Source organism: Protopterus annectens, chromosome 2.part1, assembly GCF_019279795.1.
Source record: "Protopterus annectens isolate FY-2018-M chromosome 2.part1, PAN1.0, whole genome shotgun sequence".
Taxonomy (NCBI): domain Eukaryota; kingdom Metazoa; phylum Chordata; order Ceratodontiformes; family Protopteridae; genus Protopterus; species Protopterus annectens.
Genome location: NC_056729.1, coordinates 589,406,805 through 589,432,768, shown reverse-complemented (window position 1 = coordinate 589,432,768; position 25,964 = coordinate 589,406,805). Strand labels below are relative to the sequence as shown.

General features: G+C 47.8%; 1 protein-coding gene across 1 annotated transcript in view; it reads right to left on the bottom strand.

Moving 5' to 3' along the window:
• Window positions 1-23,100, bottom strand: part of LOC122794868 (PR domain zinc finger protein 2-like) — a 993,012-nt gene extending 969,912 nt beyond the window's left edge. Inside the window, exon 1 of the mRNA XM_044063467.1 lies at window positions 22,935-23,100. Coding sequence (XP_043919402.1) covers window positions 22,935-23,100 — 166 coding nt within the window. The remainder of the gene's footprint in view (window positions 1-22,934) is intronic.
• Between the last annotated feature and the right edge of the window lie 2,864 nt (window positions 23,101-25,964).

The following is a 25,964-nucleotide window of genomic DNA, read 5'->3' as shown; positions in this document are numbered from 1 at the left end:
AGAGGAACCCCCTATGGCTCACGAGCCCTCTTCAGAGTCCCACTGAGGAGGGTCATCGTAAGCACACGTGCTTGGACTCCCCTGAGTCCCTTACCGAAGACACTGATTTAGATGAAGGAGAAGGTTCCCCCAGGTTACCTTCCAAGGATGTCTCCTTTGGAGATATCATGGAGATCCTCCACTAGAGGGGAGGTTGGTCAGCCCCAAAACCTTCTGCGGATGAATCAGTGTTCCTGGAGGCTTTTTGCATGAGCCCATCTACTTCCTGGGTGTCCCCGCCAGCGGATCCTTTAGTGGATCTTATCACCAAGCAGCCATGGATACCTAAGTGCCTGGACAAAATTCTCTCTCCACCCTCTGACAGACAGGCAATGGTGTAAGGGATCCACTCTGGACACTGGTGGTTGCAGCAGCCACCAAGAGGGAACTGGCTCAAGAGAGTTCCTCGGTCCACCCTCTGGATAAGGAATCCAGGACGGTGGATCTATTCTGGGAAGCGAGTGTATTCTTCAGCGACGATTTCCATCCGAGCGCTGAACTACTTGGCACAATATACGACTGCAGCGAGACCTAGTCATGGAGTTAGCTGAGTCACCCTCAGAGTCTTTGTCGCAGGAGGACAAGTGTCTGTTCTCCATGAAGATGTCTACTCTGAAATCAGTGTCAAACATGTCCATGTGCCTCCTTTCTCATGCTACGGAAGGAGCAGCTAGGGCAGCTGGGACCGGCGTTGCTATGAGGCGACACACTTTGCTCAGACTGTGTCAGTTTGCGGGCCCCTTCAAGGCATCTTTTACGAATGCTCCCTTCGATGGTTCTTCTCTCTTTGGGAAGACCATACGTGACACCCTTGTCCAGAGTGAGAAAGATGGAAAGACTTTGTCTGCTGTTGGAATCTGCTTCTCTAGCCCTCAAAGGTCCTTTTCTAGGAATCAGAGAGGGCAAAAGAAGATGTGGTTCCGGAAATCGCAGTTTTCCCGGGACTCTCAGGACAACTCATTCCCTAGTGGCAGAGGGGGACATGACGGACGCGAGACCAGAGGCAGAGGGGGTCCGAGAAACTTTGGGTCTAGGGAGCCCTTCTCGGACAGGCCCGCACAGCAGCCCTGAGGGGTTGCCCAACTGTCCTACTCTGGAGGCAGTCTGGGGAAGATTATCATTGCACTCAATGCCATGGGAGTCCATAACTGCAGATCGTTGGCTGCATCAAATAATATCCAGAGGTTACACCATCCCGTTTGTTGCCCCTCCAGTCCAACCAAAACGCCTCCCAGATGTTCCACCTGCCCAAAGGGAGATGTCAGCGCTAGAGGTTTCCAAGCTGCTTCAAAAACAAGCCATCGAACTGCCCCCCCCCGATCAGTCCAGGTCAGGCGTTTACTCCAGGATATTCATCGTGTTACCCTGCTGCAGTCATCACACTTGGGTTATCCTGTCGTCAGGCGGTCCCGCAGTCGGCCGGATTTCCAAAGTCTTGGTCCAATGTCGGTTGCTGTCGCCTCATCCCTGACGTCAGTGCGCCAGGGGTACATATATTGCAACTGACGCCATTTTCTTCAGTCTTTCTTGCCGCGAGGTGCCCGAAGCAGAAGCAGTTCACAAGTGCCGGTCGGCCGACTCCTGAGATTTTCGAATTCGAATTTCAGACCGAAGTCTTCTATAAAGCTAAGTACCCGTTGAAACTTTTCTTGCCTCAGACCGATGTCAGAAAAAGTTAACAATTGTATTTCTTGTGGGAAGCAAATACCTCATAAGGATTTTCATTCTTATTGCATACCCTGCCTAGGCCTTGATCACGACGTCACTTCTTGCCGTTTTTGTGCTAGATTTAATAAACGTACTATTAAAAGACGATTTGATTTTGCACAACACTTTTTTGGCAGAAAATTTAATTATAACATGCCGTCGGAGCTACCGACTACCGGCGTGCACAAAAAACGCAGGGATAAAGATCGACAGCCCAGGCCTAAGCCCGATTCCGAGGCCTCGGTTGAGCCGGTCTCCGGTCTTTCGGTTATCAGTGAGGCTCCGACGCAACCTCTGACTACCGCAGTTGAGGAACCCGAAACCGCTACGGATATTTTGACGGAATGTACTAGGCCGACGCAGCCTTTTACTTCAGGCCCTACCGACGACTTACCTCCCAAGGACGTCGGTACTTCTGAAACACCATCGCCTTCTGAAGGCGTTTGCAGACCGACGACTCTTACAGTCAAAACGTTTTCCAAATCGAAGACTCCTTCCAAATCGAAAAAGGCTTCACTTCAGTTTCCTGTTCAAGGCCCTATGCCTAAGAAACAGATGCTCAAGATGGCTGAAGATCTGATTTCTCTTATCAGGGGTTCCCAGCCTCCTCCTGACAAAAGGCCTAGACAGGAGGAAGAATCTGCTTCCTCTGAACAACTGTCTATTTCTTCAGATTCCTCTGAAGACCAAGACTATTCCTTCTCTCCTTATGAAGATTCTGATGCTGAGGACTCTATTCCCTCAGCTTCCCCTCCAGAAGACTACTCTTTTGGGGAAACTTTACACACTATGAGGGAACATTTTCACTGGGAAGGTCAGGATTACTCTGATTCCAAGAAAAGGCTCAGAGTTTTTCTTTTACTCCCCCAACACAGACCTCTAGCCATCCCTCCTGTTTTGGACATTGTGGATGATGTCTATTTAGAATCCAGTTTCAACCCTGACTCTCTGCCTCCTGCCCCGGCCAAGCCTGACAGATGCTACAGAGTACCTGATTCCCATAAATTTATTTACAAAAGCCCAGTAGCTGACCCAGACACTATCTCCCAGGGTCCCAAGGAGGCTAAGGCTTCCATGGCTAAAAATCCAGTACCTTCTGAAAGGGATTCAAGAGCACTAGACAGATGGGGGAAAAAAGTTTACACCTCAGCCACTTTAGCTATGAGAGCTCTAAACTGTCAATTTCATATGCTTAAGTATCAGCAATTTCTGATCTCTCAGTTAAAACAAAAGATGTAATGTGATCCTATCTCGCCTACATTCTCTACAGATGGGTTCAGAGCCGATCCTCGGCTCCGAGGCTATACTATAGAACAGTCTCTTATTGGCTGAGTTACCTCATATCCCAGGATGCACCACCACTACCTCCCCAGATCTCGTTTGCCGCTTTCCAGCATAGACGTGGTCTCGGACTTGGCTGAGCTAAGTACCTCTAGTTTGAAATCTTTTCTGTCAGATTTTTTTCTGAAATTCACCCAAAAGCTGTTTTAACAGCTATTGTTGTTGTACGTTAGAGTTTGAATAGTTTTTTGTGGTAACTTGTGTTTGTTTGTCGAGTAGGAAGGTTCCGTTTAAGTTAGAGGGGCCTAGCCCTACCTTAGGCGTTTGAGTTAGAGCCTAGCTGTTAGTCAGTGTTTTTGTCTTGCTAGTCTGTGTTGTTAATTGTCGAAACCATGGCTAAAAAACATAGACCCTCTGGTTTCAAAAAATGTGTCAAGTGTAGTTATAAAATGTCAGTCACAGATGATCATTCCCTGTGTGTCTATTGTTTAGGCCCTAAACACCTACAGGAGTCTTGTAGCGTTTGCCACGCTTTTTCCTCTCGAGTCCTCCAAGAGAGGAAAACAAATTGATTTTAAAAGGGCTCATTGCCCCTTCGTTTGAGGAAGCATTGTCCTCTTCTTCTTCCCCTTCTGCAAAGAAGAAAAATCGTCCCGACCAGCCCGTCGGAACTGACAGCCAAAAGTCTAGGCAGGCTTCTCCGTCGGCTCCACGGACTTCGGAGCCGAGGCGGAACAGTCTGCCTCGATGCCTCCAGCCTCGACTCCCCTGACCTTGGAGTCGAGAGCTCGGACATCGAGAGGTGGGTCACCTTCATCGGCTCCACTGACTTCGGAGCCAATGAGGATTGCCCGCTCAGACACTTCCTCTTGAGCGAAGTCCACATCGGCTCGAGGGAGATTGCAATAGTGGGATCTCCCTCGGCCGATCGTCTCGAGCCTGTACGGAGCCGGTCCCCTACTCTTCGAGCCGGCGGAGAAGTCGACTCGGACCCGATCGGTCTCCTCCCGTTCTTCAAGGATGTCCGATTCGGACGTAGACAGGGTACTGCAGAAGCTCTTCCAGTCACCGGTCTTTGCTAAATTGATATCGACTCCTGCCCAGTTGGCTTTGGAGCCGATCCCCTATCCTTCTACTACCATTCCTCCTCCGACAGCCTCGCGTTGGAGTCGGTGTTGTGGATCCGGTCGAGATTATCGAGTCGGCTCCGACTCTAACTTCAACCCCGTCCCTTGGGTCGGGGTTCAGTACACGAACTTCCTCGGTCGGCCCGGAGGCTTGGATCCGACTTTCGGTTCCGAGCCTCTCTCTCGTGCGTCGGCTGCGGGGGTTCCTGTTGCTGTTGTGGCCTCGGGGATAGCACCTTCCCAGGATTCTGGGGGTCCTGCCTTCGATGCCATGAGAAGTGCCTTAGCCAAATCCTCTTTGGCCACTTCGACTTTTCCACCACCACCCCCTTCCTTGGATGTGGTGACTGGTGTTTCTGGAGTCCCCCTGTCTCGCAACAGCGGAGCCCCTGGGCCTGAGGTTACCCCCATTGGTGGTTCCCTTCTTCCTGGAGGTTCCTCCGACTCTCCTGGAGGAACCACCCAGGAAGAGACTGTGTAAGAGGAAGCACGTCGACTCCCCTGACGAGTCCCTCACGTCAGATACCGACCTCGATGATGCGGAGGGGTCCCCAAAGTCGTCATCGGAAGATGTCTCCTTTGCTGACATCTTAGAAATCCTTAAACACCGAGGCGATTGGCAATCCAAACCCCCTTCCGCTGAGGAGTCGGTGTTCCTCAAGGCCTGGGCTCAGCCCTCCGCCTCCTGGGTGTCTCCGCCCTTGACGAGCTTCTGGATTTGATCTCTCAAGGGCATGGGAACACCAGTTCTGTGGAACCGGTGCCAGCTCGTCCTAACAAGTTTCTTTCAGCACCCCGGACAAGGAGTTCTTATCTAAGGGTGTGGCTGTAGATGCTATGGTGGTGGCATCTGCCACCCAACAAGATGTGGCAGAGGCTTCACGTCCATCCATCCCCTAATAAGGAGTCTAGGAGCATGGATCGGCACGCAAGCGCCTTACTTCAGCGCCTTTACGTTAAGGTCTCTGAATTACTTGGCACACTTCACCAGACTACAGAGGGATCTGATCAAGGAGCTATCGGATGCCCTCTCGGGTAACTTACCTGATCAATTAACTCAGACAGTTAATTCTCAGTTGGCTACCCTATCCTCTTTAGCTAATTTGTCCATGAGGCTCATTTCCTATGCGGCCGAAGGCGAGTAGAGCGGGAACAGGTGTTGCTCTTGGAGACAAGCCTGGTTACGCCTGTGTCATTTTGGAGGCCTTTAAGTCTTCCTTTGCCGACGCCTTTGATGGGTCCTCTTTGTTTGGTCCCAAGGTAAAGGACACGTTGACTCGCTGCAGCAGGAGGGTAAGACCTTGGCTGCCGTGGGGCCGTTTTCCACTCCTGTCAGGCCTTATCCCAAGGCCAGGAGGAGGGAAGATGTGGTTCCGTAGTCTCAGAAGCCTTACTCACCGCAGCAGAGCGATCCCCTTCTAGAGGCAGAGGAGGGGAAATTTTTCAGGAGACGCCGTCCCAGAGGCGGCGGAGGCCCCAACACTGGAGACCGCGAGTCCTTTCGTGGCTCCTCCTCCTTCCAGCATCCCTGAAGGAGTGCCCGACTGTGCAGCTCCGAGCCAGTCGGGGTCGATTTCAAGCACCTAAAGGCCTGGGAAAACATCACTCAGGACCAATGGGTGCTTGAATCATTGCCGGAGGTTACTCCATCCCATTTCTTCAACCACCCCCATCAGCCCAAAGAATCCCGGACCCACCACCCAGTCAGCGGGATCATGCAGCCAAGAAGTTTCAAAGCTGCTTCAAAAGGAGTCATCCAACCTGTCCCCAGACCAGGCCTGATCAGGGACTTACTCAAGATTCTTTTGGTGCCAAAAGACCGGGGACTTAAGACCCATTTTGGATCTCAGCAAACTCAACCGATTTGTAAAAAAGTCCAAATTCCGGATGGTCACTTTACAATCCATTCTCCCACTGTTGGAGAAAGGAGTCTGGATGTGCTCCATAGACCTCAAAGACGCCTACTATCACATTCTGATGGATCAGGCGTCGAGGAGACACTTACGCTTCAGCCTGGGAGACAGTCATTTCCAATTCCGAGCGCTGCCCTTTGGTCTCACCACAGCCCCCAGGGTGTTTACCAAATGTTTGGCAGTCGCGACTGCTCACTTGAGAAGTCTAGGATTCCAGGTGTTTCCATACCTAGACGACTGGCTCCTAACTGCCGCCTCCAGGCATCTACTCTTGCAAAATTTGGCAGCCACGATAACACTGGGCAATTCCTTAGGAATCACCTTCAGTTGGTCAAAATCTGTATTGCAACCATCTCAGCGTATTCTGTTCATCGGTGCAGAAATAGACTCAAGGCAGATGCGAGTCTATCTTCCTGCAGAAAGGATCATAACACTACAGTCCCAAGTCCGAACTCTGCTCCTCAGGCGTCGCGCTCCAGCAAGAATGGTTCTGCAACTGTTGGGCTCCATGGCAGCCACCATTCTTCTGGTCCCTGGCAAGGTTGCACATGAGGATACTTCAGTGGCTCCTCGGTCCAGTGGTCTTATCAGGACCTTCCCCTCAGTCACCACATTCTGATCACGGACACGTGCAAACAGGATCTCCGTTGGTGGCTTATAACCCCCAACCTGAATCAAGGGCGACCCTTCGTTCCGCCACTCCCCTCTGCCACGCTGACTACGGACGCCTCCCAGACAGGGTGGGGGGGTCATTATCTGGACAGGTCGGTCCAAGGCACGTGGCACCCGGCAGAGTCTTCTTCATATCAATATCCTGGAGATGAGGCGGTGCTCTTAGCGTTGCAAGCACTGCACAATCACCTCCCCCAGGGTACAATTGCCATTCAATCCGACAGCATGTCGGTAGTCTGGTACCTAAACAAACAAGGAGGAACCAGGTCCTACCCCTTTGCAGAGAGGCCATGAGGTATGGGATTGGGCGATTGCTACCAAGCGTTTTCTAATGGCACACATTCCGGGAAGTCCAACGTGTTAGCCGACAGACTGAGCAGAACTATTCTCTCCTCACGAGTGGTCCTTGAACAACAGAGTGGCAACACAGATTTTCACGAGATGGGGAGTCCCCTGTTGCGATCTCTTTGCAAACCCCACAATGCAGTGTCATCACTTCTTCACTCTAACCCCACTTGGGGATTCCCAAGGACGCTCTTGTCCACGATTGGCCCTCCGGTCTGCTTACGCCTTTCCACGGTTCCCCTTCTCCCAAGGTGATTCAGAAGGCGATTCGCTTGAAAAGCAAGATGATTTTAATCGCCCCATACTGGCCTCGACAAATCTGGTTCCCCTTCCTTCACAGATATGCATTGGAGGGTCCTTGGTTTCTGGACCAAGTTCGGACCTGCTGACTCACCAGTCAGGACACTCCATCAGTCCCTCCATTCGTTGAAGTTGACAGCCTGGCTACTCCTCTTCCAACCATAATTAGGACCCACTCTCTGGCTCCTGAAGTCATACACATTTTGTCTTCAGCCCACAAGACTTCTACGAAGAAAATATATAGCAGTAAATGGAAGAGATTTGCTATTTGGGCCCAGCTCCGAGGATTAGACCCAATGACAGCCTCGGTATCTGAAGTACTTAAATTTTTAGCCTCCCTGTTCCAGCAAGGCTGCTCAGTATCTACCATTAAGGTACAACTGGCGGCTATTTCTAATTTCCATGAAAATGTGCAACCTCCCTTAATGAGCGACAAGCTTTGTAAAGCCTTTATTAAAGGAGCTTGGCTTTTACGACCCCCCATTTCCCAACCTGCACCCCCGCGGGATCTGAACGTGGTATTAGGTGCCTTAACCTCGCCACCCTTTGAGCCGGCAGCTACCTGCGACCTAAAATTCCTCTCTTGGAAAACTGCACTTCTAGTTGCTATTACTTCAGCAAGACGGGTTTCAGAGCTTCAGGCTCTATGTGTTAAACCACCTTACCTAGTGTTCCACAAGGATAGAGTATCTCTTAGGACAAACCCTTCCTTTATACCCAAGGTTTGTTCTAGTTTTTGTCTACAGCAATCAATGGAGCTGCCGGTCTTCTTTCCCAAATATTCCAACAGAGCTGAATACACTTTTCACTGCTTAGATGTGCACAGGCAATTGCGCTTCTATTTGGATAGGACACACAAAGCTCGAAAATCAGATCAACTATTTGTGTCCTTTTCAGATAACAGATTAGGCAAAGCCATCACTAAAGGCACTATTGCCAAGTGGATCAGGGACTGCATCACTCACGTTTATCTCATCTCAAACAAGCAGCTCATAGCTCCCGTAAAAGCTCATTCCACTAGAGCTATGGCCACTTCGGCAGCCTTTCATTCCAAGCTCTCTATTAGCGATATTTGTGCGGCTGCCACGTGGACATCTTCACACACCTTTGTTTCTCACTACAAATTAGATGTGGCATCCAGGGGTCGAGCTTCCTTCGGTTCCACAGTACTCAGGAGTGTTTTCCAATGAGCCACCCGGGAATTAGGTGCTAGGGACGCTGTCCCATCTGTAGAGAATGTAGGTGAGATAGGATCACATTACATCTTTTAGTTATGTACTTACCATAACTTTAGATGTATGGGATCCATCTCGCCCATTCCTAACCTACCCTCCATCCCCCTGCCTTGTAGACCAGGAGAGACCGGACGGTCCGAATCTGTTTTCTTTCCTCTCTTGAAAGACCTGAGTATGTTATGACAATAGTATGTCTCTGTGGATAGGAGTGCGAACAAACGAGATCTGGGGAGGTAGTGGTGGTGCATCCTGGGATATGAGGTAACTCAGCCAATAAGAGACTGCGTTCTATAGTATATGCGAGTGGAGCCGAGGATCGGCTCCGAACCCATCTGTAGAGAATGTAGGCGAGATGGATCCCATACATCTAAAGTTATGGTAAGTACATAACTAAAAGATAACAACCCTTCCTCAACAAACTGAATTGAAAGAAGTACAGGATTTGTTGCGCGCCACTGAGCAGGTGGGCAAACATACCTTACAATGTGGGTTTGATTCTTTGGAGGCCTCCTGCAGAGCAGCTGTCACTGGATCGGTTATACGTAGGCATGCCTGGTTAAAGGAACAAAGTCTGCTTGAACATGTTAAAGCAAAACTACTAGATGCTCCCTTGCAGCAGGATATTCTTTTTGGTGTTAAAGCAGAAGAAGTTTTAAAGAAAATGGAAGATAAGGCAAAATCAATGCAGACAGTCAAAGATTTCCTACAGGTACAACCCCCTCGCTTCAGCAAAAACTGGCCAACCAAAAATTGGTCCTTTCCAGCCACTGACAGGCCTCAGAGGGGTAAATACAGGCACCCAAGGGGCAGAGGACAACCACAAGCTCAGTATAAACCTCGCCAATGGGCCACTCCAACCCTGAAGGGAGGAGAAGACAGGTCTCAACCCACCAGAAGGCAAACTCAATGACTTGCACCTCAGCTGGCCAAACAAAGCTCTTTTGTCAGCCCCCCTGGGGGGAAAACTAGCACTATTTGTAGACAACTGGCACATGGTCACAAAGGACAAATGGGTCCTAGACATAATTTTATGAGGATACAGATTCCACTTTCACACCTTGCCAATAAAAAGAGGAATGCCAAACCTGCCACAAAATCAAAGGGCAGAGGCTCAAAAACAAATTACAGCTCTCATGGCCATGAGAGCCATTCAAAGGGTACCAACTCAAGAGCAAGGCCAAGGATTTTACTCAAAACTCTGCCTAGTACCTAGGAAAGAAAATGCTTGGAGACCAATTCTGGACCTTTCAATTCTAAACACTTACTTACAAGTTCCCAAATTCAAGATGCTAACACTACAGCAGCTACTTCCCATGTTGGGCAAGGAAGCATGGCTGGTAACGTTGGACCTCAAGGAGGCATACCTGCATGTCCCTATCAGACAAAGTTGCAGAAGATACCTCTGTTTCATTGCAGGTTCAACCCACTATCAATTCTCTGCACTGCCCTTTGGCTTATCTACTGTGCCCAGAGTACTCACAAAATGCCTGGCACCAGTAATTGCATACTGCAGACAAAGAGGAATTCAAATATATCCATACCTGGACGACTGCCTCATCCAAGCAGAAAGAAAAGACATTCTCATACAACATCTGGTTTTTTTGAAGCATCTACTAAATTGTCTGGGGTACACAGTAAACGAAAAGAAGTCAAAACTAGTACCCTCACAAAAAATGACATTCCTGGGTGCCAGCTTGGACACAATGGCCCAGAAGGCTTATCTTACACCAGACAAGCAATTGCAACTGACTCAATATTTCAAGACAATGGCAACAAAGACCGAATTAACTGCAAGAAAAATTCTGCAGGCTTTGGGCTTCATGGCATCTTGCATTCTGATAATACCATTTGCAAAACTGCATATGAGGAAATTACAATGGTACCTAAAAAGCGTATGGTCTCAACAATGCCACAGCTTGGACACAGTGATATCTCTCATTCCTTGCCTTCAACAGGAATTTCTATGGTGGGCACAGGCATGTCACCTCAACAAGGGTCAGCCTTTCACCTTGCCCCCACCCAGGTAGACTATCACAACAGATGCTTCAGACTATGCCTGGGGGGCTCACATGGCAGGGCAATGCATTCAAGGCCTATGGACTGCAGAACAAAGAAAACTGCACATAAACCAAAAAGAGATGCTAGCTGTACAGAAAGCTCTGACAGCCTTCAAGGATCTACTACAGCCTGGACAACTGGCAATAAAGACGGACAACACCACAGTAATGTGGTACATAAACAAACAAGGGGGCACACATTCTTACCCTCTTTGCAGGCAAGCAATGATCTTATGGAACACAGCTCTGACCTACCAAGTCCAGTTACAAGCTCACTTCCTGCCAGGACAGAAAAACACATTGGCAGACGACCTAAGCAGAAACATCAAGGATCCCCATGAGTGGAAGCTAGACCCACAAATATTTGCAATGATAACTCAAAGATGGGGCCTACCAAATATAGACCTGTTTGCCAGTCCTCAAAACTACCAGCTGACAAAATTTTGTACAAGAACATTCCACCATCAAGCTTGGAAAGTGGATGCTCTCTCCTTCAGTTGGAAAAACCTGACAACATATGCCTTTCCTCCATTACCTCTTCTCACAAAGGTACTTTTGAAGGTCAAAAAGGAGAAACCTCGAATGATTCTCATAGCCCCAGACTGGCCACGCCAGCACTGGTACCCGCTATTTAAGAATATGGCTCACAGCCCACCATGGATATTGCCTCAAATACCTCATTTGCTCACACAGCAAGACAAGCAGATTCTACACAGCCAGATCAAAACCTTAAGCCTGGCTGCATGGCAAATCAATTAAGCAGCCAACCAGCCCCTTTATCACAAGCAGTACTGGATGTTATTCTAGAAGCCAGGAGGCCAAGCACCAGGAAGGCTTACTCGGACAAATGGAAAAGGTTTTCTGCTTGGAACCAAGCTAAAGGCCAAGACACAACTCAGCCTCATATGCCTCACATTCTGCAGTATTTAGCTGAGATGTTGCATAAAGGACTTTCCTTCTCCTCAATTAAAATCCATGCTTCAGCTATTTCAGCTCACTACGACACGAATCAACCTTTATTTTCAAACCCACTCCTAAGGCAGTTCCTCAGAGGGGCAAAAAACATTAGACCACCTAGAAGAGCTCCTACACCAACATGGGACCTCAACTTTGTTCTGGAAAAACTAACATTACCTCCCTTTGAACCAGCTTTTTCTGCAGACCTTCAGTTCCTGTCTTGGAAGACTGCCCTGCTCCTGGCAATAACTTCTGTAAGGAGAGTTTCAGAATTACAGGCACTTATAGCAGTGGAACCTTTCCTCATTTTTCATCAAGACAGAGTTTCTCTACGAACTAATCCTTCCTTCATGCCTAAGGTGGTTTCCAGTGTAGCTTTAAATCAAACCATCCATCTACCCACTTTCTTCCCCTATCCACAGAACAAAGGTGAGAGACTCCTACATTCCTTGGACATTCACAGGCAGCTTCGATATTACTTGGATAAAACTAAGGCTTTCAGAAAAACTGACTAGCTCTTTGTTTCCTATGCTACAGCTTCTCAAGGGAGGGCCATTTTCAAGCAAACCATTTCTAAATGGATAGGCCATTGCATACGATTCTGCTATACCCATCATGGGAAACCAGTTCCTCCTACCATTAGATCCCACTCTACCAGGGCAACAACTACCTCTAGAGCTTTTCTCAGGGGGGTTCCTACCAAGGAAATTTTAGAAGCTGCAACTTGAGTTCTGTACACACCTTCACCAAACACTATCACTTACCTCTTTATTCTAAGTCCAGGGCAGGCTTCGCCACTGCAGTTCTGCAGGGCCTCATTGCCTCCTCTAACCCTCTATAATGCCTCCACCCTACCTTAGCTTTGGGACTCAACCCAAGTGTGATGACTGCAGCAGGGTAACACGATGAACATAGTACAGTTTTGTACCTACCATAAATGTAGATGTTCGAGTGTTCACCCTGCTGCAGTCCAGGTTACCCTCCCTACAACCCCTCTGATCTACTAGCTAAATCTTTGCTATGCCTTACTGATGTATTTGCTTATAGCTGAAGGGTTTTTGTGTCTGCACAGTGTTCTCACTTTTTGGTACTAATTTGGATCACCTTTTTGGGGGCACCTGACATCTGGGGCAAGAAAAAACGAAGAAAATGGCGTTGGTTGCAATATATGTACCCCTGGCGCTCTGACGTCAGGGATGAGGCGACAGCAACCGACGTCGGACCAAGACTTTGGAAATCCGGCCGACTGCAGGACCGCCTGACGACAGGATAACCCAAGTGTGATGACTGCAGCAGGGTGAACACTCGAACATCTACATTTATGGTAGGTACAAAACTGTACTTTCTTTTTAGTGCCAAAAAAGACGAGAGACCCCAGACCCATTTTGGACCTGCCAACCTTAAACTTGGCTGTCGCCAAACAGAAATTCTGGATGGTCACCCTGCAATCCATTCTGCCTTATCTTTGAGAATGCGACTGGATGTGCTCGGTAGACCTCCAGGACGCGTACTACCATATCAAGATTCACAGGAGCTCCAGGAGATTCCTTCACTTCCGGCTGGGAGCCAGTCATTTCCACTTCCGAGTCCTACCCTTTGGTCTCACCACAGCCACCAGGATGTTTATCAAGGTAATGGCAGTTGTAGCGGCTCACCTGAGGCTTCAGGGGATTCAGGTATTCCTTTACCTAGACGGCTGCTTCCACCAAGCGTCTTCTTTGCCAAGCCAGAGACTTCTTCCTGCATCTTGCAGCCCTGTTAGGGATTACAGTCAATGTTCCCAAGTCACTCTTGAATCTGGTACAGATCTTGGACTTTATCGGGACATGGCTGGACACTCTTCAGTTGAAAGTCTTCCTAACTCCAGACAGGGTCCAGAGTCTAAGGGCTCATTTATCACTGATTCTTGGCCCCAGATTACTGAAGGCGGCCGACGTTCTCAGAGCCTTGGGCTCTATGGCTGCAGCAATTTCTGTCTTCCCCTGTGCACGTCTTCACATGCATGTTCTACAGTGGACTCTAGCCGTACAGTGGTCTTGGCTGGATCTCCCCATGGAATACCCAGTTCACATCAGCAAAGCCTGCAGGGTGTCACTTCTCTGGTGGATCCAGTCTCTGGAGATTGTAGTGGGACACCCCTTTGTTCCATCCACAGCCCAAGCCACAGTGACCACGGATGCCTCCCAGCTTGGGTGGGGAGGGCATTATCTCGGGAGGATGGTCCAAGGCACGTGGTCCCAGATTGAGACCAGATTGCACATCAGTGCTCTGGAGATGAGAGCAGTGCTTTTAGCATTGCAGGCCTTCCATACTGTTCTTCCTCTGGGGACTATTGCAATTCAGTCAGACAACATGTCGGTTGTCTGGTACATCAACAAACAGGGATGAACCAGATCTTGCCCTGTGTGTTGTGAGGCCATGAGAGTTTGGGAGTGGGCGATCTCCACCAGTTGGTTTCTGATTCCAACACACATCCTGGGATGCTCCAACATTTTAGTTGACAAATTGAGTCGGGCTATTCTAATGCCATACGAGTGGTCTCTGAAGCAGTCGATAGTGGAGGCGATCTTCTTTGCGTGGGGACAGCCTTGCTGCAATCTCTTCGCATCTCCTTCCAATGCGAAGTGCAACGAGTTATTCACACTGATTCCCTCACCAGGGAACCCCCCAGAGATGCTCTAGTCCATGCTTGGCCTCCTTGGCTACTGTACACTTATCCCCCATTACCACTCATTCCAAAGTTTCTTCAGAAGGCTTGCCGACTGGGGTGCAAGGTGATCGTCTTTGCCCCGTTTTGACCTAGTCAGGTTTTGTTTCCCCTTCCTGTTGTCTCATGTTCTAGCTCCTCCTTGGATTCTAGATCCATGCCCAGATCTCATTTCTCATCCTTTGGGCACCTGTCCGCCCAACCTGGACAGCCTCAAGCTGACAGCTTGGTTGCTCCAGTTCCCTTAATTGCCAGGACTCCCGGTCTTTCGTCTTCAGTGAAAACTATTCTAGTGGCGGCTCATAAGTCTTCCACTAGGAATATTTACTGCAGTAAATGGAAATGATTTTCTATTTGGGCATCTCAGAGAAAACTGGATCGCTTTATGGCCCCTGTATCTGTGGTACTAGATTTCTTAGCCGCATTTTTCAGCAAGGGGCCAGTTCTTCCACTGTGAAAGTGCAATTGGCAGCTATTTCAAATTTCCATGTCAGCGAGAACAGGAATGCCCTGGCCTCTTCTAGATTGTGTAAGGCTTTTCTTAAAGGCACTTTTCTTTTGCGCCCTCCAGTTAAGAACCCTGTTCCTCTTTGGGATCTTACCTTGGTTCTTCAGGCCTTAGTTGCTCCTCCCTTTGAACCTGCAGCATCAGCAGATTTAAAGTTCTTATCCTGGAAGACAGCCTTCCTAGTGGCTGTTACTTTGGCTAGGAGGGTTTCTGAGCTTCAGACCTTGTCCCCCTTACTTGATCTTCCATAAGGACAGGGTTTCTATCAGCACAAGCCCTTCTTTCTTACCAAAAGTGGCTTCTGAATCAAACATTAATCAGACAATTAACCTGCCTGTTTTCTTCCCAAATTTTCAGAACAAGGGTGAATATAAACTGCATTTGCTAGATGTTCATAGACAACTTCATTTTTATTTACACAGAACAAAGCCCTTCCGTAAGTCTGACCAGTTATTTGTGTCCTTTTCTAAGCCCTTTTTGGGTAAGGCCATCTCCAAAGTTTCCTTAGCAAGATGGATTACACTATGTATTTTGCAAATTTATAAAGACAAAGGCTTGTCTCCACCTGGTCCTGTTAAAGCTCATTCTAGCAGATCTATGGCGAGGTCTGCTGCTTTCTGGTCTAGGGTGTCACTGGATGACATTTGTGCGACAGCAACTTGGGCTAAGTCACATACCTTCATTTCTCGTTATAAGTTGGATTTAATCTCCAGAGGGAGAGCATCCTTCGGCTCTGCGGTGCTCAGGAATATCCTTCCATGAGAGCTTCCCAGGGCTTTGAGTAGCTGGGGACTCTGTCCCACAGGTTGAAGATAAAATTAACTACTTCAGATAAAGAAGTTATGCACTCACCATAATGTTCCATCTGAATAATTATACTTCATTTTTCTGCAACCTTCCCACCCTCCTTCCCCCGAACCTGCTCATGTGATGATCATGTATGGTTTCTTCTAGTCTGAGTTGCTGATTAGTTTGGGTTGCAGCAAACTCGATCTGAGGGAAGGCAGGAGATGGTGTTGTGTTATGGGTAAGGGGGAGGAGCTTGGAGCTCGGAGCAGATGCTTGTACAGTTGCCGGCTCAGATCCAGTATGGATCTGAATACCCACAGGTTGCAGACAAATGAAGTATAACTACTCAGATGTAACGTTATGGTGAGTACATAACTTCTTTTTTTTTGACAGAATTTTTACTTCGGTTTTGTGTGTTGTTTTGTGTATTGAGAACTGTGCTTTTGGGGGACTGTCAGTAGTTTATGTACAGTGGATATAAAAAGTTTACACACCCCTGTTAAAATACGAGCAGCTCTCAGGGCCGAGGATGGAGAGTTGGACCCGAGGGGATGGATGTGTCTTTGGCTCTGACCTTGTCAGATCCAAGTCATTCCTTTGGAGCTCTAGCTACCCTAGCCTTGGCTCAGATCCTCACAATGGACCCGAGGAGAGCTTCCTCCTTGTTGGGCTCTAAGGAGGTGCACTGTCCATCGGCGTTCGACATGGTGGGGAAGGTTCTCTCCTAATGATCGAGACCCCAGCCTATTTCCTTGGATTCCACCCAGACTGCCTCGGATTCGGTTACGACTTCTTTCATCTTGTCTCAGGGACAGCCCGTGCCAGAGGAACCCCCCCCCCCCCCCCCGTGGCTCACGAGCCCTCTTCAGAGTCCCACTGAGGAGGGTCATAGTAAGCACATGTGCTTGGACTCCCCTGAGTCCCTTACCGAAGACACTGATTTAGATGAAGGAGAAGGTTCCCCCAGGTCACCTTCCGAGGATGTCTCCTTTGGAGATATCATGGAGATCCTCCACTAGAGGGGAGGTTGGTCAGCCCCAAAACCTTCTACAGATGAATCAGTGTTCCTGGAAGCTTTTGGCATGAGCCCATCTACTTCCTGGGTGTCCCTGCTGGTGGATCCTTTAGTGGATCTTATCACCAAGCAGGCATGGAAGGAGCCAGACACCCTAGAGCCGATACCTAAGCGCCCGGACAAAATTCTCTCTCCACCCTCTGACAGACAGGCATAGGATCCACTCTGGACACTATGGTGGTTGCAGCAGCCACCAAGAGGGAACTGGCTCAAGAGAGTTCCTCGGTCCACCCTCTGGATAAGGAATCCAGGATGGTGGATCGATTCTGGGAAGCGAGTATATTCTTCAGCGACGATTTCCATCCGAGCGCTGAACTACTTGGCACGTTATACGACTGCAGCGAGACCTAGTCACGGAGTTAGCTGAGTCGCCCTCAGAGTCTTTGTCGCAGGAGGACAAGCGTCTGTTCTCCATGAAGATGTCTACTCTGAAATCAGTGTCAAACACGTCCATGTGCCTCCTTTCTCATGCTATGGAAGGAGCAGCTAGGGCAGCTGGGACTGGCGTTGCTATGAGGCGACATGCTTTGCTCAGACTGTGTCAGTTTGCGGACCCCTTCAAGGCATCTTTTACGAATGCTCCCTTCGATGGTTCTTCTCTCTTTGGGAAGACCGTACGTGACACCCTTGTCCAGAGTGAGAAAGATGGGAAGACTTTGTCTGCCGTCGGAATCTGCTTCTCTAGCCCTCAAAGGTCCTTTTCCAGGAATCAGAGAGGGCAAAAGAAGATGTGGTTCTGGAAATCGCAGTTTTCCCGGGACTCTCAGGACAACTCATTCCCTAGTGGCAGAGGGGGACATGACGGACGCGAGACCAGAGGCAGAGGGGGTCCGAGAAACTTTGGGTGTAGGGAGCCCTTCTCGGACAGGCCCTCACAGCAGCCCTGAGGGGTTGCCCAACTGTCCTACTCTGGAGGCAGTTGGGGGAAGATTATCATTGCACTCAATGCCATGGGAGTCCATAACTGCAGATCGTTGGGTGCATCAAATAATATCCAGAGGTTACACCATCCTGTTTGTTGCCCCTCCAGTCCAACCAAAATGCCTCCCAGATGTTCCACCTGCCCAAAGGGAGATGTCAGTGCTAGAAGTTTCCAAGCTGCTTCAAAAACAAGCCATCAAACTGGTCCCCCCCCCACCGATCAGTCCAGGTCAGGCGTTTACTCCAGGTTCTTTTTAGTGCCAAAAAAGACGGGAGACCTCAGACCCATTTTGGATCTGCCAACCTTAAACTTGGCTGTTGCCAAACAGAAATTCTGGATGGTCACCCTGCAATCCATTCTGCCTTATCTTTGAGAATGCGACTAGATGTGCTCGGTAGACCTCCAGGACGCGTGCTACCATATCAAGATTCACAGGAGCTCCAGGAGATTCCTTCGCTTCCGGCTGGGAGCCAGTCATTTCCAGTTCCGAGTCCTACCCTTTGGTCTCACCACAGCCTCCAGTCCCGAGTCCTACCTTTCGGTCTCACCACAGCCCCCAGGATGTTTATCAAGGTAATGGCAGTCATAGCGGCTCACCTGAGGCTTCAGGGGATTCAGGTATTCCCTTACCTAGACGACTGGCTCCTCACTGCTTTCACCAAGCGTCTTCTTTGCCAAGCCAGAGATTTCTTCCTGCATCTTGCAGCCCTGTTAGGGATTACAGTCAGTGTTCCCAAGTCACTCTCGAATCTGGTACAGATCTTGGACTTTATCGGGACATGGCTGGACACTCTTCAGTTGAAAGTCTTCCTAACTCCAGACAGGGTCCAGAGTCTAAGGGCTCATTTATCACTGATTCTTGGCCCCAGATTACTGAAGGCGGCCGACGTTCTCAGAGCCTTGGGCTCTATGGCTGCAGCAATTTCTATCTTCCCCTGTGCACGTCTTCACATGCATGTTCTACAGTGGACTCTAGCTGTACAGTGGTCTTGGCTGGATCTCCCCATGGAATACCCAGTTCACATCAGCAAAGCCTGCAGGGTGTCACTTCTCTGGTGGATCCAGTCTGCTGAGATTGTAGCGGGACACCCCTTTGTTCCATCCACAGCCCAAGCCACAGTGACCACAGATGCCTCCCAGCTCGGGTGGGGAGGGCATTATCTCGGGAGGACAGTCCAAGGCACGTGGTCCCAGATTGAGACCAGATTGCACATCAATTTTCTGGAGATGAGAGCAGTGCTTTTAGCATTGCAGGCCTTCCATACTGTTCTTCCTCTGGGGACTATTGCAATTCAGTCAGACAACATGTCGGTTGTCTGGTACATCAACAAACAGGGATGAACCAGATTTTGCCCTGTGTGTTGTGAGGCCATGAGAGTTTGGGAGTGGGTGATCTCCACTAGTCGGTTTCTGATTCCAACACACATCCCGGGATGCTCCAACATTTTAGTGGACAAATTGAGTCAGGCTATTCTAATGCCATACGAGTGGTCTCTGAAGCAGTCGATAGTGGAGGCGATCTTCCTTGCGTGTGGACAGCCTTGCTGCAATCTGTTCGCATCTCCTTCCAATGCGAAGTGCAACGAGTTCTTCACACTGATTCCCTCACCAGGGGACCCCCCAGAGATGCTCTAGTCCATGCTTGGCCTCCCGGGCTCCTGTACACTTATCCCCCATTACCACTCATTCCGAAGTTTCTTCAGAAGGCTTGCCGACTGGGGTGCAAGGTGATCGTCATTGCCCCATTTTGACCTCATCAGGTTTGGTTTCCCCTTCCTGTTGTCTCATGTTCTAGCTCCTCCTTGGATTCTAGATCCATGCCCAGATCTCATTTCTCATCCTTTGGGCACCTGTCTGCCCAACCTGGACAGCCTCAAGCTGACAGCTTGGTTGCTCCAGTTCCCTTAATTGCCAGGACTCCCGGTCTTTCGTCTTCAGTGAAAACTATTCTAGTGGCGGCTCATAAGTCTTCCACTAGGAAGATTTACTGCAGTAAATGGAAATGATTTTCTATTTGGGCATCTCAGAGAAAGCTGGATCACTTTATGGCCCCTGTATCTGTGGTACTAGATTTCTTAGCCGCATTTTTCAGCAAGGGGCCAGTTCTTCCACTGTGAAAGTGCAACTGGCAGCTATTTCAAATTTCCATGTCAGCAAGAACAGGAATGCCCTGGCCTCTTTTAGATTGTGTAAGGCTTTTCTTTAAGGCACTTTTCTTTTGTGCCCTCCAGTTAAGAACCCTGTTCCTCCTTGGGATCTTACCTTGGTTCTTCAGGCCTTAGTTGCTCCTCCCTTTGAACCTGCAGCATCAGCAGATTTAAAGTTCTTATCCTGGAAGACAGCCTTCCTAGTGGCTGTTACTTCGGCTAGGAGGGTTTCTGAGCTTCAGACCTTGTCCCCCATTACTTGATCTTCCATAAGGACAGGGTTTCTATCAGCACAAACCCTTCTTTCTTACCAAAAGTGGCTTCTGAATCAAACATTAATCAAACAATTAACCTGCCTGTTTTCTTCCCAAATTTTCAGAACAAGGGTGAATATAAACTGCATTTGCTAGATGTTCATAGACAACTTCATTTTTATTTACACAGAACAAAGCCCTTCCGTAAGTCTGACCAGTTATTTGTGTCCTTTTCTAAGCCCTTTTTGGGTAAGGCCATCTCCAAAGTTTCCTTAGCAAGATGGATTACACTATGTATTTTGCAAATTTATAAAGACAAAGGCTTGTCTCCACCTGGTCCTGTTAAAGCTCATTCTATCAGATCTATGGCGAAGTCTGCTGCTTTCTGGTCTAGGGTGTCACTGGATGACATTTGTGCGACAGCAACTTGGGCTAAGTCACATACCTTCATTTCTCATTATAAGTTGGATTTAATCTCCAGAGGGAGAGCATCATTCGGCTCTGCGATGCTCAAGAATATGCTTCCATGAGAGCTTCCCAGGGCTTTCAGTAGCTGGGGACTCTGTCCCACAGGTTGAAGATAAAATTAACTACTTCAGATAAAGAAGTTATGTACTCACCATAACGTTCCATCTGAGTAATTATACTTCATTTTTCTGCAACCTTCCCACCCTCCTTCCCCCGAACCTGCTCATGTGAAGATCATGTATGGTTTCTTCTAGTCTGAGTTGCTGATTAGTTTGGGTTGCAGCAAACTCGATCTGAGGGAAGGCAGGAGATGGTGGTGTGTTATGGGTTAAGGGGGAGGAGCTTGGAGCAGATGCTTGTACAGTTGCCGGCTCAGATTCAATATGGATCTGAATACCCACAGGTTGCAGAAAAATGAAGTATAACTACTCAGATGTAACATTATGGAGAGTACATAACTTCTTTTTTTTGACAGAATTTTTATTTCGGTTTTGTGTGTTGTTTTGTGTATTGAAGACTGTGCTTTTGGGGGACTGTCAGTAGTTTATGTACAGTGGATATAAAAAGTTTGCACACCCCTGTTAAAATACCAGGTTTTTGTGATATAAAAAAATGACACCACAATAAATCATTTCAAAACTTTTCCCACCTTTAATGTGACCTATAACCTGTACAATTCAATTGAAAAACAAACAAATCTGTTAGGGGAATAAATATAAAAAATAAAAAAGCGTACAATAAGCTGGTTGCATAAGTGTGCACACCCTTAAACTAATACTTTGTTGAAGCCCCTTTTGGTTTACTTACAGCATTCAGTCTTTTTGGGTACACACCTGCCATCAATTAAAGAGACTCTGATTAACCCCAAATAAAATTCAGCTGTCTTAGTAGGATTTTCCTGACATTTACTCATTTGCCTGTTACAGCAAAAGCCATGGTTCACAGAGAGCATACAAAGCATCAAAGGGTTCACATTGTTGAAAGGTATCAGTCAGGAGAAGGGTACAAAAAAAATTTCACAACATTGGATATACCATGGAACACAGTGAAGACAGTCATCAAAGTGTGGAGAAAACCTGGGACAACAGTGACGGTGCAAAGAACTGGATATCCCTCCAAAATTGATGAAAAGACAAGACGAAAACTAGTCAGGGAGGCTGCCAAGAGAACTACAGCAACACTGAAGAAGCTGGAAAAATTTCTGGCAAATACTGATTGTGTACTGCACATGACAACAATCTCCCATAGTCTCCATATGTCTGGGCTGTGGGGTAGGGTTGCAAGACAGAAGCCTTTTCTTACACAGAAAACATCCAGGCCCGGCTAAAATTTGCAAAACAATATATCAAGCATCCCAAAAGCATGTGGGGAAATGTGTTATAGTCTGATGAGACCAAGGTTGAACTTTCTGGCCACAATTCCAAAAGGTATGTTTGGCGTAAAAACAGCACTTCACATCACCAAAAGAACACCATCCCCACAGTGAAGCATGGTGGTGGCAGTATCATGCTTTGGGGTTGCTTTTCTTCAGCTGGAACTGGAGCTTTAGTTAAGGCAGAGGGAATTATGAACAGTTCCAAATGCCAGTCACTTTTGGTCCAAAACATTCAGGAGTCTGCTAGAAAACTAAAGATATAGAGGAATTTCACCTCCAAATCAATAAAAGAATGGCTTCACCAGACGAAAATTAAAGTTTTGGAATGGCCTAGCCAGAGCCCAGACCTAAATCCAATAGAAAATCTGTGGAGTGACCTGAAGAGGGCTGTGCACAAGAGATGCCCTTGCAGTCTGACAGATTTGGAGCACTTTTGCAAGGAAGAGTGGGCAAATATTGCCAAGTCAATATGTGCCATGCTGATAGATTCCTACCCAAGAAGACTGAATGCTATAATTAAATCAAAAGGTTGTTTCAACAAAGTATCAGTTTAAGGGTGTGCACACTTATGCAACCAGCTTATTGTATGTTTTTTATTTTTTATATTTTTCCCCTAAAAGATTTGTTTGTTTTTCAACTGAATTGTACAGGTTATAGGTCACATTAAAGATGGGAAAAGTTTTGAAATGATTTATTGTGGTCTCATTTTTTATATCACAAAAACCTGGCATTTTAATAGGGGTGTGCAAACTTTTTATGTCCACCATATGACATAACTACTTGTCCTCCACTTTCTCCTTTACTGACTTCTCTAGGCTCCATTCTCCACTGTTGAGGTTTCTTTATTGGTTTACCAGTGGAGCAACCTCCAGTCTGCATGAGTTTAACTTACCCTGTCTGCAAGAAGAAGAAGGTTATAAAGGAGTGTTTGGAGAAAAACTGGCTCCTACTACACCTCAGCCACTGGAGGATGATTGTGCTGTGGCTGCTTGTTGTTATTAAGACCATGCATCCCTTCCAAGTCCTGTAGGTGTAGCATATTCAGCCACTAATTACCAGGGACAGGCTCATCCTCTGCGGCTGTAGGGATGCCCTTGGTGGACAAGGAAGAACCACTGTTGTCAATATCAAGGGAAGGGGCAGGTGAAGATTCTTCACTTAGCTGGGCTAGAGATCCTGCTTCTGGGGCTGGTGTGCTTGTTAAAAGCCTGTCCTTTTCCATGGAGTTGCCCAGGAAAGGGGAACATAGTGAGAAAACCTTACAATCTCCTGATGTTCTTCACTGTTGCAGTCATCACACTTGGGTTATCTGCCTGAAGGTAGCCCTCAGTTGGCCCGAATACCAGAGACTTAGTATTTCTGTGTCGGATGCTGTCACTCCAGGACTGACATCAGGTTGTCATGGGTATAAAAACAGGCAGCCAACGTCATTACATCAGTCTTTCTTGCTGAGGAGCCCGAAGCAGAAGCACTTGCAAGTGCTGTTCGGCCGCTACCTGAATTTTCATTTCCGAATTTAATAATCCTGAAGTCTTCTAAAGCTAAGTACCCCGTTGAGGATCCTTTTTTCTTGCTCTAACCGATGTCAGAAAAAGTTAAATTGTCTTGCCTTTGGAAAGCAAATACCTCATACAGATTTTCATTCTTACTGCGTCACCTGTTTAGGCCCAGACCAATACGTCCCTTGCTGTTGGTTTTGTGCCTTATTTAATGCCCGAACCACTTGTCATCAGGCTCTCTTTGTCGCTAAATTCTTTCGCTGTCGATCTCCGTATTCTGAAATGGCTTTGGTAAGCCATCCGACTACCGATATTCTGAAAAAACGTAAAGATAGAGACAGACTGCATAGGTCCAAAACTGCCAATGATGCTTCAGTTAAGCTAGTCGCCAGTCTGCCGGTACTCACTGAGGCGCTTTCGCAGCCCCTGATAACCACTTCAGTGGATTTGCAGGCCTCTACTGAGACCCATTCAGAGTCTGGTATGCCGCGACACTCATCGACTATGGAACCTGCGGATGTCTCTACCTTGGATGGGTCTGGTGCCGCTGAGCAGGCATCGGCTTTTGAGGCAGTTATTCTCTCAACCGATGTTCGACTCAAACCAACAACTTTTTTAACCAAAACTGCCGAGTTTCTTAGGCCCAGAGTATGCACTACGCCTAGAAAACCGATGACCAAAGCGCATGCACCTGCTCCTATGCCACAAAAACAAATGCTTAGAATGGCTGAAGACCTTATTATGCTAATTAGGGGAAGTCAGCCTTCCCCTTCTAAGAGACAGAGTCCAGTCCCCTTCAGCTTCTACAGATCAGGAATCCGATGACTCTGAAATTTCTGATTATGAAGACATGCCCTTATCTGCTTATGAGGATTCAGATGCAGAGGAATCCATTCCCTCTGCCTCCTCTCCAGAGGATTTTTCTTTTGGTGAAACCTTGCATACCTTATGAGAGCATTTCCACTGGGAATGCCAAGACTATCCTCAGTCCAAAAAGAGACTCAAGACTGTGCTCGGTCCAAAAAGAGACTCAGAGAATTTCTAGAGCTGCCTCAACACAGGCCCTTAGCAATACCCCCTGTCCTGGATGTTGTGGATGTTTTTATGGAATCCAGTCTTACTCCTGACACTTTACCTCCTGCTCCTAGAAAACTAGACAGGTACTACAGAGTACCTGACATTCACAGATTTCTTTTCAAGAATCCTACTGCTGACCCAGAGATCATTTCCCAGGGGTCTAAAGGTATCAAGGTTACTACAGCCAAGAATCCCACCCTTTCGGACAGGGATTCCAGAGTTTTGGACAGATGGGGTAAGAAGGTATATGCTTCTGCAACTCTTGCTTTTAGGGCATTGAATTGTCAGTTTCACATGCTGAAGTACCAGCAACATATTATGGAACATATTAAACAAAAAGTGGCAACCTTTTCGGACTGTGCAGAAAATAAAGAATTGCAGGAGCCTATGCACTCTGCAAGCCAAGTCAGCAAGCATACTTTGCAGTGTGGCTTTGATGCCCTAGAAGCATCTTGCTGGACAGCAGTCACTGGCTCTGTATTGAGAAGACATGCTTGGCTGAATGAGCAGAACTTGCCAGACCATGTCAAATCAAAGTTACTAGACACTCCTTTGAATAAGGACTGTTTGTTTGGCACCAGAGCAGATGATGTTCTTAAAAAGATGGAAGAAAAAGCCAAGTCTATGCAGACTGTTAAAGAATTCTTAAAGTCCAACCCCCTAGATTCAATAGGCATTGCCCTTCCAAACACTGGTCCTTTCCAGCCACCTCTAGGCCTTCTCAAACCAGACCCAGGGGAAACGGACCACCCAGACTTCAGTCTCAGGGTATGCAGAGATCTAAGCAATGGAGTGCTCCCACCCCTAAAGCAGGGAGTGGTAAGCCACCTCCTTACGGAAAAAGCTCACAATGACTTCTTTACTCCTCTCCCCAGCCCTGCCCAATTGCTGGTGCCTTTAGGAGGAAAACTTACCCTTCATGCAAAAAACTCGATGTCCATCACTCAGGACTGGTGGGTCCTCAACATTGTATCCCAGGGGTACAAATTTTATTTCCAGTCACTGCCTACCCTAAGCAGGTTTCCAGACCTTCCTCCAAACCAATGGGTAGAGGCTCAAAACCAAGTACTTTCCCTGCTCAATATCAGAGCTATTCAGCTGGTTCCAGTAGAACAGTAGGGTCAAGGATTCTACTCTAGACTCTTCTTGGTACCCAGGAAAGAAGGCTCTTGGCACCCAATCCTGAATCTTTTCATTCTCAGCACCTTCCTGGTGGTACCAAAATTCAAAATGTTTACCCTGCAACAGCTTCTTCCTATGCTTGCCAAGGATGTTTGGTTAGTCACCCTAGACTTAAAAGAAGCCTATCTGTATATCCCCATAAGGGAATAATGCAGGAAGTATCTACATTTCAGGGCAGGGTCTATGCATTATCAGTTCTCTGCACTTCCCTTTGGCTTATCTACTGCACCCAGAGTATTCACAAAATGCCTGGCTCCAGCCATTGCATACTGCAGGCAGAGAAATATCCAAATTTTCCCACACTTGGACAACTGCCTGATTCAGGCGG